The sequence below is a fragment of the Lissotriton vulgaris genome, chromosome 10, assembly GCF_964263255.1.
Source record: "Lissotriton vulgaris chromosome 10, aLisVul1.2, whole genome shotgun sequence".
Taxonomy (NCBI): Eukaryota; Metazoa; Chordata; class Amphibia; order Caudata; family Salamandridae; genus Lissotriton; species Lissotriton vulgaris.
The window spans coordinates 43,749,335-43,767,129 of record NC_141698.1 but is presented as its reverse complement, the minus strand read 5'-3'; the positions used below and the strand labels follow the sequence as shown (position 1 = coordinate 43,767,129).

The 17,795-nt window shown below is 38.1% G+C and overlaps 1 protein-coding gene across 1 annotated transcript in view; it reads right to left on the bottom strand.

The window, feature by feature from the left end:
- LOC147684522 (extracellular calcium-sensing receptor-like) overlaps positions 1–11,944 on the bottom strand; it is a 52,123-nt gene extending 40,179 nt beyond the window's left edge. The window contains exons 1-2 of the mRNA XM_086939683.1: positions 11,806–11,944; positions 11,027–11,300 (exon numbers count right to left, since the gene is read on the bottom strand). Coding sequence (XP_086795809.1) covers positions 11,027–11,300; positions 11,806–11,944 — 413 coding nt within the window. The remainder of the gene's footprint in view (positions 1–11,026; positions 11,301–11,805) is intronic.
- Positions 11,945–17,795: the final 5,851 nt, after the last annotated feature.

Sequence of the window (17,795 nt, the reverse complement as noted above, 5' to 3'; positions counted from 1 at the left end):
CAAGACTGATGTATGGCTGGGTCCAAACTAAGGTGGCATAGTTAGCAAAAGAACAATGGATTTAACCCAGATCTCTTGACTGAGGGTGAATGTGTTGTACTTTGTACATGAGGCTACAAATTCTTCCACTTGTAGTTTTAACAATAGTATCATTAGGGACACTGGAAGTATTAGGTGACACAGTTTTGTCAGATAAGTCATCAGGATACACATTGGAAATACCAGGAATCACACGGGAAGTACCAGGTAACACATTCCCATCAACTTGCAAATCACACTCGGGAGAGGAAACATAGTGATAAATATCAGAATCCACACACTCAGAATTCAAAGAATCATTCTTGGGTTGAGGTAAATTAGATGAGAAATCTCTGCACTGAGAGCTCTCAACATTAATGTCCCACCAACACGGTGAACATTGACTTTCCTCCACTTTATTGCCCCCTTTTGATACAGGAGCAAGACAACTAAAATGCCACACTTCACTATTTTGCAATAAAGCAGTGTTATTCATAACCTTGACTACCAATTTAGGCTCACTGTAACAACTCTCACCCTTGATAGTTTTCCTAGCACTCTTAACACGAACCCATTGGCCCTTGGACAAATTGACCTCTTTAACACCATGTCTAGAATCATAGTAGATTTTATTCTTCAACTGAGAGTTTTTAATATCCTCTCTCACCCTAGACAAATCACAATTAACCATGCCACCTTTATTCATCCAACCAGGATTAACTTTAGAATGTGGGATTCTGCCTCTCAATAGGGAAAATGGACTCTGATTCGTAGAACCATGAACAGTGTTCCTATAAGCCCAAAGTAACTTTTTTAACTCAAAACTCCATGATAAACTGCCTTTGTTTGCTAATTGTAACATGCCTTTAATACTGCGATTAGACCTTTCTACAATACCATTACCAGCAGGATGATAAAGAGCTGTGAATCTTTGTTGAATACCAGAAGACAATAAGTAATTTTTCATTTCTTGGAATTTAAATTGTACCCCATTGTCCGACAAAACGTACTTAGGGTAACCTTCCCTCAAGAAAATCTCATCCAAGAAATTAACCACGTTCTTAGTGTTGATAACATTGACAACACTAATTTCTAGCCACCTTGAAAATGTGTCAATCAAAACTAAAATGTATTTCTGTACACCATCTTGCCACATAACAGGACCCATAAAATCAATGGCTAAAACTTCCCAAGGAAACTTTGGACAGTGGAGAAGTGTGGCTCAATGGTTAGAGCGGCAGACCCTGATGCAGAGGTCTGGCCCGGGACCAGGGTTCAATTCCCACCTCGGCTGGTCTCGGTGGATCTTGGGCTCATAATTCCTCGGGCCTGATTTCTCTCCTCGGTGCCTATTCTAATCATGGGTCCCACGCTGCAACTCTGGGCAATAGCTTGCTTAGTCTCCACAACGGCCCCAACAGCGCTAGGGATGCCTGGTTGCACCCTGGGGATGCCCAGGAGTGGACATTTCACTGGGAAAAAACCAGGAAGGGTTCCCAAGCGGTATGAGTACAGCGCCAGGACACTCTGGAGTATCAGTGCGCTTTACAAGTACGCTTACATTTACATTTACAATCTGGTGACGCCAACGGTGGATTAAAGGTTTTAAAGGTCTTATCAGAAACCTCACACTGGACACAAGACCTAACACACCTCTCAACCTCAACGTCCATCCTAGGCCACCAAAACAGTTCCTTTACACGAAGTTTGGTACGGGTAATCCCAGAGTGACCCTCATGACAAGGGTCAATAATCTTCTTCCTCAAGTCTTTGGGTGGAACAACTCTATCACCACGAACAACTAACATATCTGAGATACTGAGTTCATCCCGAACTTCCCAGAATCCTCTTAAATCATCATTGACAATCTTTTTATCCATGCCCTTCCAACCTTTAACAATTAGTTGTCTTACCACACTCAAGATCTGATCAGAGTTCTCTGCATCACACCACTCTTCCTTGCTAAAACTACTCTGAGCAGAGTCAAAAGATACAAGAGCAATAGAAAAATCATTCCACTGATTTTTATCCTACTCAATCAATGGCAAAGACATGCGACTCAAAAAATCAGCAGTGAAATTCCTTGTACCAGGAACATAACGAATGTCATACAAGAAATCTTGAAGTCTCATTGATAGTCTAGCTATCCTAGCAGTGGCATTGGTGAGACCATCTGTCGTTAACAACTTGATTAAAGGTTTATGATCACACCGAACTACAAACTTCCGTCCCCATAAGAACTTACGGAAATGTTCCAAAGCCCAGACAACGGCGAGAGTTTCCCTTTCCACTACAGAATAACGCTCTTCAGTAGGAGTGAGAGAGCGCGAGGCAAATGCAATGATAACCTCTTCCTTGTGTTCATTCACCTGGGTAAGGACACTGCCTAAACCTTTACTGCTCGCGTCTGTTGTGACAAAAGTATCAGCTGTAGGGTCAAAACCTTGTAAACTGGGAGCTTGAGCAATAGCCACTTTCATCTCCTCGAAAGATTTCTGACACACACTGCACCAATTAAATTGTACTTTGTTTTTCAAAAGAGACCTCATGGTGTGAGTTTTTTCAGAAAATTTGTCAACAAATTTTGCATAAAACTCCGCAAGACCTAAAAACGATCTAAGGTCTTCCTTCGACTTAGGAGCAGGAGCATCTCTGATGGCACTTACCAAACTAGACTTAGGCTTTATCCCTGAGGCACTAACTTCATGCCCAAGGTAAGTGACACTTTTCTCTGCAAACTTACACTTTGATGGTTCTGCAGTGACACCTTTACTTTGGAGAATACTCATGACTTTCCTCAAACGCTCATCATGCACACTCTTGTTAGACCCCATAATCAAGATGTCATCTTGAAAAAAAATCACCCCTTTGAGGTTGCCAAACAGTTCATACATCAAACGCTGAAAAACTGCAGCCGCGGACGCAAGTCCGAATGGCATGCGACAAAATTGATAGCACCCAAAAGGAGTACAGAATGCAGTAAGATGTTTACTCATGAGATGCAAGGAAATCTGGTGATAAGCACAAGATAAATCAATGGTTGAAAACCACTTAGCACCACGGGTCAAAGTTAACATCTCGTCAATCCTGGGAAGAGGAAATTGGTCGATAATGATATTGTCATTTAGATACCTCAAATCAATATACATGCGGATTTTCCCGTTGGAACGTCTGGCAATCACGATCGGAGAAATCCAATCGGACGCTTCAACGGGTTCAATTATACCAGCATTTAGTAGTTTGTCAATTCCAGTTTTACTTCATCACGGGCAATTAGAGGTATATGACGCACCTTATGGATTTTTGCAATGGAATTAGGTTTGACCCTGATCTTATGAGAAAAACCTTGGAGGTTTCCAATACTCCCATTGAAAACTTCGGGAAATTCCTTCATAACCCAAACTTTAGTATTCTCAGATTCACATACAACCAAAACTGGTTCAGGACTATTGGGGTTTAAAATTATGTCCAGTGACCGTTGATCTCTCCAGCCTAAAACAGGTGGTCCATCCTCTGCTACATAAAGTTTGCAAATAGCCCTTCTACCCTTGAATTCAAACCTCAAGGTTCTAAAACCTAACATGACAATATTTTGCCCTGTGTAACTAGAAGGAATTACATCTGAAGGTTGCAATTGTGAACCAATCTCACCTACAAATTTTTTGACCCAAATAGATTTAGGTATAATAGTAAACGGTGAGCCGGAATCAGCTGCCACCTGTACGCTTATACCACCAAAAGAAACAATGCATAGTGGTTTGTTAGTGTCATCGCATGTAATGTTCACAACTACATGTCTAACTTTGTTACTAGGGGTATTTGAATTCTCTTCATAAAAACTTCCATCCTCATCAGATAAATCAAAATCGTCATTTGTCACACAAGCGACTTTAGTTTTCTTTTGAGAACCCCTTCTGCATTGTTTGGTAAAATGACCAATGAGGCCACAAACTGCACATTTAGAAGACAGAGCAGGACATTTATCAAATCTAGCAGAGTGAGATGTACTACCACACCTGTAACAAGCAAAAAATTGGGAAGGTTTATCCTCTTTCTTAATATTCTGGCGTGGTTTCCAATTTTGATATTGTTTAGATTGTTTAAAATTTGGATTTTTATCTCTCCTAGTATCAATAATCTTATTAACAGACATTTGATCACTAGAGCTAGAACTAGAAACAGCCTTCGCACACCTGTCAGAAAGTTCTGCTTTCTTTACTAAAGTAATTATGTCTTTAAGGCATGCATCACCTTCTATCCACAATTTATCCTGAACATTCTTATTTTTGTTGCACATAACAATTTGATCTCTAATCATATCATCATGAAGTGAACCAAATTTGCATTTGATGGCTAAATTTTTAAGTGCAGAAACGTAATCTTCAATACTCTCATTCGTATCCTGCTTTCGTTTGTAAAAACTACGTCTGGAGACTGCCACACATACAATTGGAGAATAATCATCATCAAGATCTGAAATAGCACTTTTAAAAACATCAACATCACCAGCCCTTTCATTTTTCTGCATTTGTAAATATATTCTGAGACCTTCAGGTCCTAAGCAGTGCAAAAGAATTCTCTTTTTTCTTTCAGGAGACATAATGCTGCCATTATCTTCCAGAGTAGCCACATAGTTTAAAAAGTATTCTTTCCAATCCAGCCACTTAATGATTGGTTCTCCTGGGTTGATTAAAAACTCTTTAGGATCACTCAGGTTAATACCCATGTTGCCAGAAGGAGTAGTGTTGTTGGAAGAAGTAGAGATTGGAACAGGAGTGTCACCTTGTGCAGCAGTAGTTGCTTCCAAATCTCGATTCATTGTTAATAATAATAAATCAAAATAAATAAATAAATAAATCTGTAGTCTTACTCGGAAGAAAATTTACAAAATCGATCAAGAAGTAATGCTGTGTTGTTGATATCCCAATCGATGACAGCGATGGCCTCCTGTAAATCGCGCTGATTAAGATTATGGTGCAGCTAATCGTTAGAGAAATGTACTCAATAAAGCAATTTTAGCGAGAAAGAAAAAAAAAAAAAATATATGGTCGCTACGTTGCGTGATTCAGCGTGACCTTGAGGGTGAATACGTAAGGTCTTGAGAGAACTGTGACGTAGAGAGCGTCTTCGTGGAAGTCTCAGAGAAGACTGCATGCGCCGAAGAAATATACGCTCGCGGTGGCAATTTCAAGAGAAAACATGGCACGCTCTAACCAACGGTAAACAGCTTTTTGTTCCTTGCTCTCTCGCTGAATTTAGAAAAAGGGTAAATCCAATTTTAACTAAAAGCTTTAACGGTACAAGAGTCTTTTAACTATAAATTAGCTTGCGCTGCGAAGTATGTAAATAAGAGCCTTTTCTTTTTTTTTTTAAAACAAAAAAAAAAACTCACGAAGCAGAGTCCAGAAGTTTCTTCTTATTGCCGAAATCTTCTTAGTGCCGATAGATTCAATATGAAGCGAATTGAAAGTTTTCCAAAGTCCGTTTCTTGAATCTTATTTTTAAATAATTAAATAAAACTCTCCTTTGAAGGTTGTACTGAGGGCTCAAGTACAGGTCCTCGTCGCCAAATCGGTGTAGTAATTGAAAGTGACACCGGTATCTTTAAGAATTCAGGTTCTTTATTAAACCCCCAGTACAGGAGACAGCAGAGGTACATCAGCAGGAATGCAGGATCTTCATATAACAGACTCCCACGAACCCCACACAGAAGTAAACAATTCCAGAACACAACAAGCATTCTAACTCTTAAAGCAACATACTTTGTACATGAAGACACTAGTAGCCAGGTTGTAAGTTCTTAAAGTCTTCTTTATTAATCCATGTCTTGTAGTATCAAACAAGGATCACTAGTATCAAACAAGGATCAGCCATGTAACAGCTCTTAACCCAGCTCCAATATCTCCTATGCCAGCCCAACCAGGAGCAGCCTGCTTAGCTGCTCAACCCATCTCCAAATGTCACCACTCATCCACACAGGCACCCAGACATTCCATTTATCACAGTCACACCAACATTCCATCCCCATCTCTCACTCTGGCTGAGCAGCTAGGAGGACCTAGGGTGATTCACATATGAATGTAAACCTTAGGATATAACATTATCCCTTTCCTTGTAAAATGAAAACAAAACTTACAATTTTAAAGAAAGGAACTATATAGAAAAGGCGATAATGTTCATAACTAAGGGATAAAAAAGAATTCAAAACATCACCAAAGAGAGAACAAATCAAACAAGGAAAGATGGGCAGAAAGAAGAATTAGCCCCAAAATGAGTGCTAAACATGTGAGCCCCACCAGGAGCAGCCAGCCTAGCTGCTCAGCCCATCTCCAACTGTCACCACTCATCCACACAGGCACCCAGGCATTCCATTCATCACAGTCACACCAACATTCCGTCACCATCTCTCACTCTGGCTGAGCATCTAAGAGGACCTAGGCCGATTCACATATGAATGTAAACCTTAGGATATAACAGAATGTATCACTTATTCAGCATTCCGTCCACCATTTGTTGCTACAACACTCTCATGATTTACCAGCTGTTCCCAGACTGGACCAGAGCGTCTTTATGAGGTGTGCAGTGTCCTGACAGAGTAAACAAATAATTTCCTGTGGGTGGAGAACTTTAGCTGCAGAAGACAAAAGGCAGGAAGAGGGTGGATGAGTCAAACTGGTCTTCAAAGGGAGAATTAACGTTTTGAACCAGCACAGGCTGACTCACACATCCTACACCTCCAGCAACACAGGAGCCTTAGTAATTTGATTAGTCAGGGGTTTGGAAGTGGTGTTAGTGAATAATAGCCATACCAAAATGCTGGCTTAGCCAGATCTATCCCCAATGAAGAGACTTTTTCCATGTTGGATTTTGGGAGAATAGTGCTTTCTGAGACAAGAATATGCCACACTTTGGAGGAAGTGGGAAATTACTCGGGTGACACCCAGTATCCTATTGGCATAGGTGCCCCCCTGATTGATGCCCAAAAACTGTGAATACATATGGGAGAGCTGCATAGCTCCTCAGATCTGCTTTTTGAAATTACAAGGAGAAGAAGACTTCCCTGTTGGAATCTGGATTTGCACTTTGAAGTACTGCACCTACAACACAACCTGGTACTCCATCCCTAAGGAACATATCTTGCTTCAAGACTGATTAAGGAGTAGACTCCCTGCAAGTTACAGGTTAACAGAGCCCACTGCATCATCTCCACCAAGGGTCCCCATCCTAGAGTACGCCCAATGGTCGTTTAAGGATTTATCCAGGTGCATTGTGAGAATTGTAGTGCAGACATCCAAAGAACCACCTAGGAGATTCCAGCATTTAGCTTTGTGTTTTGGACACTTTGAACCCCCAAGAGGAACTTCCTGAAGAAGTTCCAGAAGTTTGGTGAAGTTTGAGAACTTTTGTCAAAAAACTCGATAAGCTGGCTGACTCGACGTCAAGAGTAAGCCGGCTACCTTCAGCCACAACCTGGCCTGGATTTTAGGTTTGTCCCACTGAAATCTCTGGCGCTCCAGGTTTCCAGAATTTGACTGAGGCCTTGCTGAGAAGCAATCCAAGGACAATATATCTAAATAGGCCTGCTGGAAGGCACCACTTGACGTCGAGAGAAAATACTCCAGAAAAGTAAACTTTTGACTGAGGCCTCACACTTAGTGTATCCGGCCAGGACTCTCTCACGGTCAGCATAAATCTTTGACTTAGTCCTGGTCAAGCGTGATCTGATGTCCCAAAGTGGCGCTATATGTTTTTAAGTATGAGAAAGTGTTAATTCTTTTAAAATTCATATCTTTGGTTCTCTACATTTAGTGTTTGTTGTTTTGGTGTCTATTTGTTCATAAAAATATAATTTATTTAATGAATGGGAGTTTCATTTTTATTGTGTGTTGTGTCTTACTTTTTTAATGTATTGGTGTTTTTAAATGCTTTGCACACGTCTCCCAAGTCACGCTTCACAGTTTTTTTCCAGCTCCCAATGGTTGAGAAAGGGGATCATTTATTGAGACCTTGACTGACCCTCTTATTGTATTTGTGGCCTTATTACTAGGGGTAAGTCACTACTTAGCTGTACTATTAATCCACTTTCAAACAAAAGGGATAGGTTTTAAGGGCTTAATGGAAGGCAAGATGATTGTCCATCAGGCCTAGTGAGAGCAGAAGAGAGTACTAGAATTTGGGTGCAAGATGGAAGGACCGCTCTCCCCTCCCAGAGTGGTGGATATTGAGAATTGTAAAACGATAGAGGGATAAAGAATGGAGAATGAGGGAAGGATGGCAGGGAGAAACATTGTTTTGTAAGAAGAAGAAGCCTTGAGGAAATCTGCAAAAGCCAAGCACATGCCTTTAAATTGGACATGGGCACACACTAGAAGCCAGGGAAGCTTGCAAAGACCTTCAGAATTGTGAAAGCATTTGAAGACGTAGAATATGAGTCAAGCAGCAGTGTTAAATGAGAGCAAAATAATGGATAAGGTAATGCGGTAAACCAAGATAATAGGCTCATACCCCCCCAAGCTAAAATAGATATATAAGAAACAAGCTGTATAAACAGACTGTTAGCTCCTCCACAGATTCTGAGATCTAATGTATTACCAAGCATCTTCATCTGTTTGAGAGATGTACGATATTTTCTGTGCTGGAGTAAACAATCTATCACTTTCTAGACTGGGGAAGGGAATTATAAGAATTTGTGAATACCCACAAACGTAAGTGTGGGCATTACAAGCAGCTTGGAATACCAAAGAGCACCCACATCCCCATCATGAGATGTATAGCTGTGAATACTTTCTTATTGATTTCTGTACGTAATGCCAAATGGCTTAGTTGAAATTTAAATCACAGCCCTGAATATGTGTTTCAAAGTACAATGTGCTTATTCTGTATATCATTGCATGGTCAAAATCAAATACTTTTTTGTAGAGGAGTATTTATTGGTTCTCTTGTGAAGAAAGGGCTAGGGGCACAATCCATGTTTGTTGGTCAAATTGCTTTTTGTGTAGAGAAAACCAACCTCCACTTTGGGAATTTGTTTTCTATAAACAAAAAAAGGTTGCCCACAGGGTGTTTTAAACATGGTACCTTCCTGCCAAACCCACACTGTTGTGAAAAGGCCACTACTCTCATGGCACCATCATGCCACAGAAATCCTCTCCAGACAGACAGGGATCTCTAAATAGGGCAAATATCCTACGACAGTGTGGTCTGATCTACCCCTATGATGGCAAGACAGAACATCAGCCAGGCTCTAAATGAGTCCCCTGCTATTTTGTATGCTGCTAATATGTCACTTCCTGGTCTTTTCTGTGCAAGCAAATATACACTGTATCATTTCCAAATATTGTGTTAGTGCAATTAAAAAAACATAGCATGCATGGGCATATGAAGTTATCTCTTGGTAGTCCTCAAATGGTCAGTCTGTAAAACTGAATGTAAGAGGCAGTTAAAATCTTCTGGGTACTTTGGAGGACCACTCAAAATGGTGTTCTTTGGTTACTGAATTCTGATTCGAAATGAAACATCAGATCTGTTGCCAAGGTGTGAGATTAATGTAAGGTGTTAACAAAAATCATCTAGCAGTTCAACCTGGACCACCCCTTGGGGACTGGAGATAAGTCTTAATTACATATAAATGGTACCTGTTTGTAATGGCAAAGGCAAGCTACAAAATGATGGAATAGCATGTTGTTGTTGGTAAATACCTTTCAGAATAGTTTAGTTATTCCGGCTATCACTTAATGTGTTAATGCAACCCAGCAGACATAACAAGCATTAGGGGGATCTGGGGTTGCCTCCTCCTGATATAATGTAGAAGTGGTTGCCTGGGAGAGAATCATTATGAAAAAGATGAGGGACAGACATTGTTTAGAGCCATATGTAAGTTGAAGGTAGAGTTTTGTTTGGACTCTAGGTGGGTACTTGATTTAACATTCAAAAGTGCTAAGTGGTGCGTCTCAGTCTAACATGATGTTGCACCATGGCAAATATTTATTAGTTTATTTCTGACATGCGGTTTCCTCACTGGAACTCCATTCCTTGTCAATTGGTTATAGAGCGCATCCTTTTTGTAAGGGTTTTTAGGTTGCTAGTGTGCAAGGTCACCCTCTGCTCAGTGACGTGTTCATGGTTGCAGACAGTGAGCATTAGAACAAATTTTTGAAAATAAGCCTTTATTTTTTAATGACCAGTCTTTCATCTAGAGCAGTAGATGAAAGCACGGAAGGGTAAAGAATGAAGAATACAGAGATAAGAAAACAGAAACAAAGGGGAAAACATGTAAGAAAAATTACCTGCAATATTCAGAGAAAGTGACAGGAAGTTTGGGTGATAGACGAAAGAGGCACACGGTTGAATCAAGGCTAGACAGTCTAGACATCTGTGGAGGTCACCCAAGAAACTGTTTGCCACCCTGCACTTATTTATTTACCTTAGTAAACACTGAATGGTGTTAATTGGTTTTAGTTGCTAGTTCTCAGCTAGTAAAACATCACACTTTTTAACATACTTTCAAAAGTCCTAAACCAAAATGCTGCGACTAGATCCAGCACAATTCACTTGCAGTTGGTCAACATGAACCTTCATATATGAAATACAATACGAACCCGTAGGGAAATATTTTAAAAAAATGATATACTGAAGTTATTAGGAAGAACGCGTGACAGGAGTTCAATTCAAATCACACTTATTAGAAATATATGCCAATAAATACATTACATTCCATTAACATAAAACAACCATAGATTCACTATAAAATGACTGTAAAATCAATACATATTTATTAAAGTTTTGTAAGTGCAAGTAACAGGAATTAGAATCTACTTGTTCATCTTATTTTATTATCAAATAAGAAAGACATCCACTGTACAACAAGGATGTACTCACAGAGCTGTACTAAACAGATAAGTGAAATGTTTGATAAGCCGTTTATATACCACTCAATTTTCATTGACACAAACAATAAACTCAGCAAAGGCATGCAGGAGAAGGATTCTTGTGAGGAGCACTTATCTACCTCTCACAGCGCCTAGGTGCAGGAGCCTTGGCAAATAATGATTTGTGGGATGGGTAAACAACCTCCTGGTGGACAGCAGCTAGGATACCAAAGACGACATCCCCCTCCCTGGAATACACCTCCATGTTTGGTGTGAAGAGCCTACATGCATGTCGCTGGTTGTAGGATGCAGATGCCAACACAGTTAGGCACAGTTGCACCAGTATAGGTACGCGTGGAAGAAGCATTGTCAAAATTTGTAGTGACTCAGACTTGATTTTCTTTATTCTGAGGCCTAGAAAATTGAAAGATGGGTCAATGTGTGTGGGAGGAAGTGGGTGTCACATCTAATCACATAATCATCAATAGAACACTATGGGCCACCTTTAGTAAGGGGCTTTCCTGAATGAAGTCATGCTCTTAGCTGGTTTAATATATGCTCAAGATTGTCTGTAGTCTGGAACCCTTCTAATTTTTGGGCGCAATGAAAGTTGTATATAATTTTGACCCAACACACCAAAAAGGAGAACTAAACAAAAGCCTAAAACACCAACTACCAATCTACCAATCTCTCCTCATGTCTGCTTCTCCATCGTGTTATCTTACCTTCAGATACACCTACTGCAATGTATTACCTGCAGGCAAGGTATACTCAACTTATATATCCTTAATAAATTGTGAAACGTAATTCTTCAAATATCTGTTTTTATTTCTTTTAGTTTCACATTTCTTATCTATTTCTGCTTCCAACTTTCATCCATGTAACTCATTCAGCAACCTCTGTAAGGACTCATTTTTACCTGAGGTTTCAAGTGATCCCAGCCCCAATAGAATTATCTCGGCACGGGCAACAACAGCCTTGGTGTCTGTTATGTCAATCTGTTCTTTCTGCTGTATCTTTTTGGCAAATGTAAACGTGTTCATAATATTTTTCGCCATTTTGCATTTTGTATAGCTTAGTGTAACTACTGTACAGCACTCTGATCTAGACAGAAGTGATTTTTTATACATTTTTCAAGTGCATTTGTATTTATTCTTCTACAATATCAGCAATGAAGTCAGTGCTGCAATACTTGTTCTTCATGACATTCATGTCATTTTGCCATTTGCCGGTGCACACTACTTTGCACTAGGTTTTACTTATCCCAACCCTTTTCTGTACACCCAATGTCCGTGCTTGGGGTATACCAAAAGGTTTCTATTGATCCAATGTTACTCAAGCTCAAATGGGTTCTGGCTAAGGACTCAATTTATATTCTGGCAGACAGCCTGTTGCTCTGCAAGGGCAATTGAGTAAACTACTCTGTCGCCCTGGTGAAGGGACTGCCTGCCAGATTTATAAATGACTGACAAGCTGGGGGTCATTTATAATGCATTCCCAGGAATCACAGTCATTGCTGTTCCTGTCAATGCTTTTAACAGTTTGGTCAACATGATGGAGCCTTGCACCAAACCAATTTCTTTTTTCATTTTCCAAAAGAAAATCCCAAAATAGGATAATGCCCCTTCGCATAAGAATTATCTCCCATGATGGGGTGGGAGCATTATTTATTATTACTATCCCTCATCTCCAGTGTTTGCTTCGTGGTGACGGACATTAAAAAACAGCTGTGTGTCAGCACATCGCAATTGGACTCACTCTGGCCGTCTGAGTTGTTTAGCTGCAGCAGGGATTGGAGTAGTCACCACTGTAGTCAAACTAAGGTTAAACATCTTGAAAAAGGGTGACATTCATGGCTCTTTAATTATATTGTGATAGTCTAGTCAGTTCCCTAATGTGATAATCTCCCAGGTGGCAAATGTTTGAAAATATCATGCGACCTTAACGCCAAAGGCATAAAAATGCATGTGTGACTACTCTTTCATCTGTTATTCCACTGAGATCTGAACCCCTATACGTATTTAGGGATGAGAAGAGTGATATAAAGTTCAATGCTCTTGCTTAGTCCAAGAGCAAGTGTGCTGGGTTATGGCCCTCCAAATTATCCAAGAGTAGTGAGTATGATGTTTTTCTACACCCCACTTAAGTAAGGGTAGAGATGGTTTATGTATGCACAACTCCTTTGCCAAAAGTAGTGGACATATGTGTCAACCCCTCAAATGCCCAGTGGTGGATTTTTGCATATTTTCCCTCCTTGCCCAAGTGCATGGAGTATTTATTCTGTTTCCCTCAGGTGGATGTTACTTTAACCTCTCCAACCCTCACCGGGCATTGGCATTTTTCACCATCCCACCTTGAACAAAGACAGGGAATATATGTATTTACTACCTTTCTCATGGAGAAGGATAATTTTGCTGTTTTAAGTTCCCGCCTTATCAATGGCTAGGAGTTATATTACTTAACACCTTAACTTGCCTAAGGGTGTGAGTTGTTTATGTTTGCTTCCTTCATTGTCCAAATGTGTAAGGTTCTTAATCCCATTTCGCCACGGAGGGTGTTTTTTCCATATCTTGCCAAAGCTTGAAGCTGGAGGTTTCTTTTACCATTTTACCTTACTGATGAGGGGGTGTATTCTCCCCTCCTGACAACAGTATAGTAAAGTTATACATATATTGGAATCTGTCATTGAACTAAGTAGCAATAAGAGGGACTGAATTTAATCATATATTTGATTGTGTAGTTACCTTTGCCACTAGATCCTGTAAAGCAAGGAGGTCACTATCCTTTCCCTTGGCATTATAGCGAATGTAAACATCGCTAAATCCAATCTTATATATCTTCTTATACCGCTTCGTAAAACAGTCACTGGCGGCCAAAGAAAATCATATCTAATAGCCAGAGAGAGTGGAGTTACAAAATTCCTGCTAGTCAATGATTATAACAAATACTATACCACCATGCTTAAAAAGAAATATTGAGAGCATTTTTCCAAATCATTGTTATTTGCTGGAATGCTACAGGAAATAACAGATCAACGATCTGTACATTAAGAACCCACTATTTCCATGTTTATGAAAGGCTTCCTAAAAATACATTTATGAAAGAAAAAGAGACATGTGTATGAAAAATGTGGGTAATTTGTGACCAGACTTGCAGCCAAAATTGGTAGGGGTGAGGGCACTTAAATAACTTGTTTAAATGTTGAGTTAGATAGATGACATTTTCAACATGCAGATGATATATTAGGATTAATTTTAGAGATAGTATCCAGAGTATACATTATTCTATTATAAATGAAAAATAATGTTTGGGTAGCGTTATCAGCATATGAAGTTTTGCAAATCTTCCTCCAAATCCTAATCCATAAAGAAATAGGGAAAAAGGTTTCCAAATCAATTTCCCACAGTAACTTCAGGAACGTTTTTGGTCTGGGTTGAGGCAATGTGGTGAAATAGGTATATATTTTGGAGGCAGAGGGAAAGGCTGACAATAATTGTTGTAAAGAAGAAGTTATAGGAATTAGGGAAGTTTTGGAGGAGAGAGAAAGATATGATTGATAGAGAGTTGTGCTTAAAATTAGATTTTTAAATTGATATGAATTAGTAAAATTAAACATTTCTTTGAATTGGGAGAAAGAAATCACTGAATGATTTTGTATTAATTTACTAGTCGATAACAAACCTTTCTCACAACAGGATTCCCAAAATATAAATCTGTTATTAATTTTAATAAGTTTGTTATATCAAATGGAAGATTGAAGAAATTGGTCTAGAGTGGAAACATTAGAGATGAAGATAGGATGCAATGTTGAAGCATTTTTTTAAGATAGTCATTGACATATTAAAGGGACAATGAGAAAAATACAATAATTCTGAAAAAGTCAAGGGATAGAGAAAATATCATTTCAAGTCTGCCCTCAGAGGATTTTGCTGAAAGTTAACTTTGTGACATTAATAGACCGAGTGTTTTAGAATCAGTGTGATAAGATTGAAACTTAGAAAAATGTACTTCTCCTTCTTTTTTAAGTACACTAAAGGCCTAGGGCTCCCAGAGACATTCGAGATTTTTTGTTGTTCTATAAAAAAGTAATTAAGATTAAATTAATTTTTTATATATACATGGTGAAATATTATTAGGAATTATGCAAAAGGTAGAATAGTATTATGGGGACTGACATAAATTGCATAGAATAGAATCTACTCCACCATGACAAAAACTGAGAATTCAATTGTTTTGTGAGATCTTTAAGGGTGGAAAAGAGAGTATTGAAATTGTAGAAAACATTTTTTTTTCACGGAAATAGTGAGTCAGCAACCTAAATATTTTATTTTGGTAGGGTTCCGAAGAAAATGTAAAGATATTAACTTATGCTTAAAACACCATTTATTAAGTAGAATAATTTCACACTTGTTAGCATTAAGTTTATAGCTGGAAAGTTTTGCAAAAAGGGAGATTGTATCTAGGAAATGTTTTGAAGAGGAATCAGGAGAGGACATATATAAATGAATATAATCTGAATATACCGAACATTTGATATGTAAATCTCTATGTTTAAATCCTTGTTTATTAATCTTCTGTTGAATACGAGAGAGGAAAGGTTCAGTACCAATTTTAAAAAAAAGAGGAGATAAATGGCAACCTTGTTTAGACACTTCACTTCATTCTGTGAAGAATAAAGGAAGTGGAAGTGAGACCATTAACAAAAACTGAAGTCCGAGAAGAATATAGGATAGAAATTAAATTGATATATTTTTGACCAAATCCAAACCGAGAGTGTAGAAAATAAACAAATTCCAATGAACTTGATCAAAAGCCTTTTCAGCATCTAAAGTATGGATGTATGACATTACAACGCATGCTTTTACCACGCATGCTTTTACATCGCAACTTTTACAACGCATGCCTTTACAACGCATAGTGTTGAGGGGTGTTGGATAGTGAATAGTTTAATTTACTATTCCAACTCCAGTCCCCATGGATAGTTGGGAAGGTGTTGGATAGTAAATTAACTCTATTCCCTATCCTAGAGCGCCCCCCAGCGCAATGCGTTGTAATGGTTTGCATTGTAAAAGTTGCGATGTAAAAGCACTGCGTGGTAAAAGTTGCGTTGTAAAGGATGTTTCCCAAGGATATAGCAGCTAAGTATTTTAAGTATGCATTGGATTTACTTAAATACTGAAAAAAGTTCTAGTATTATCTGAAAGATGACAACCTTTAACATACCCTGATTGTTCTTTGCCTATTGAATTTGGAAGGATAGGATCTAAATGGAGCATGATGATTTCATAAAATATTTTATATTCAGAGTTAAGAAGAGATATGGGCCTATAATTTTTGCATTTGAGATCTATAGGAATAAGGCAAAGAAAGAATCTTGATAGGTTGCAGAGGCTGAATTAGTAGTAGTGAAAGATGAAAAACGTTTATATAGCTTCTGGACTAATATTCTTGAAAAATAAATTTAAAACTCAATTTCTTTAAAGAGTTAATGACTTTATAAATATCTTGGAGTGATATATCAGCAAACCAAATTCTTTTTAAATTGAGGGTAAGTGTTGAATGATATCAACAAGAGAAGGATTTGTTTGTGGGATATACAAGTTTCTTTACTAATCAGAAAATTCTATTAAAATGTCTTTATCTTTGGTTACTGGGGATTCATTAGTATGTATTATTGTATCAATTGTAACTCGTTCTGTCCTCCATAATATTTAGCACTGGACTTGAGTAGATAAGAAGCAGCATTACCAGCAGAAATGTTGTTAAATCCAAATTTAGCTTTAACTATATCATCTAAACATGATTTGTATTTAGAGGTAAAATAAGTGTGCTCTAGAGATTTATTATGATTTATAATATTTAAGGTGTTTTTAGCATTCATTTTCTTTTTATCAGATATATATCATAAGATAAAGTCACATGAGGCAGCCTTAAAAACATACCAAATGGTTTGGTAGGATAATTCTGTTGCTCGTTTAAAAGAAAATATTCATGAATAAAATCTGAAAACGTTGGGTAAAAGTAGTGTCCAATAAAAGGGCTGTGTTAAAACACCAACATTAATTCTGGGAATATTAAGTAGCAATTGTAAATCAAGACGGGCTGGGGCATGGCAAGAAATCAATATAGCTCCAATATCTGTGTGTAATATGTGTTGTAAAGGACCGGATCAAAAAAGAATCTAGAACAAGATTACAATCTCCTCTAAAAATGAGATAGTCACCTGTAATAGACATCAATTTATTTGTGATGCTAGGTCAGAGGACTTATCTAGAGGGTGGGAGCATAAAAATTGAAAATTGTTGACTGTATATTGTTAATGATGAGAAGTAAAAGGACCATCTACCTTCTGTGCCTATTTCTTGTGATAATAATTTAACATCTAAAGTTTTTTTACATAATACAACAACTCCATTTCCCTTATCGTTCCCTGGCAATAAAAACGCATTTCCTACCCATTTCAGAATAAGCTTTGACCCTCTTTGTCAACCACATGCATTTCTTTCAATAAAGTGATATCTGCATTTCACTTAGCTTAATGTATAGGCACCCCTTAAAATTCCATGTAATTATATGTAAATAACAATTTAAGTTAAACCTACCGGTGTCTATACAGTTAATTTCATCTATATGATCAATACTTATATGATTAACTAAAGTAGCAATAGACATACCCATTGAATACAAATTAGCAAGAATATAACTTTTAAACCAGTACATATATACATATTCTCCATATTGAAAGATAAGTGAGAAGACAAATATGTAAAGAAGAAAAAAGTATGAGATTTGTAAAATATGCAAGAGAGAAGAGAGAACAGAAAAAGAAGAAAGTGATAGTAAAAGAATAGGGACAGAATACATAAAAGACAAAATAATAAAATGAGCATACCTATGAAACACACAAAC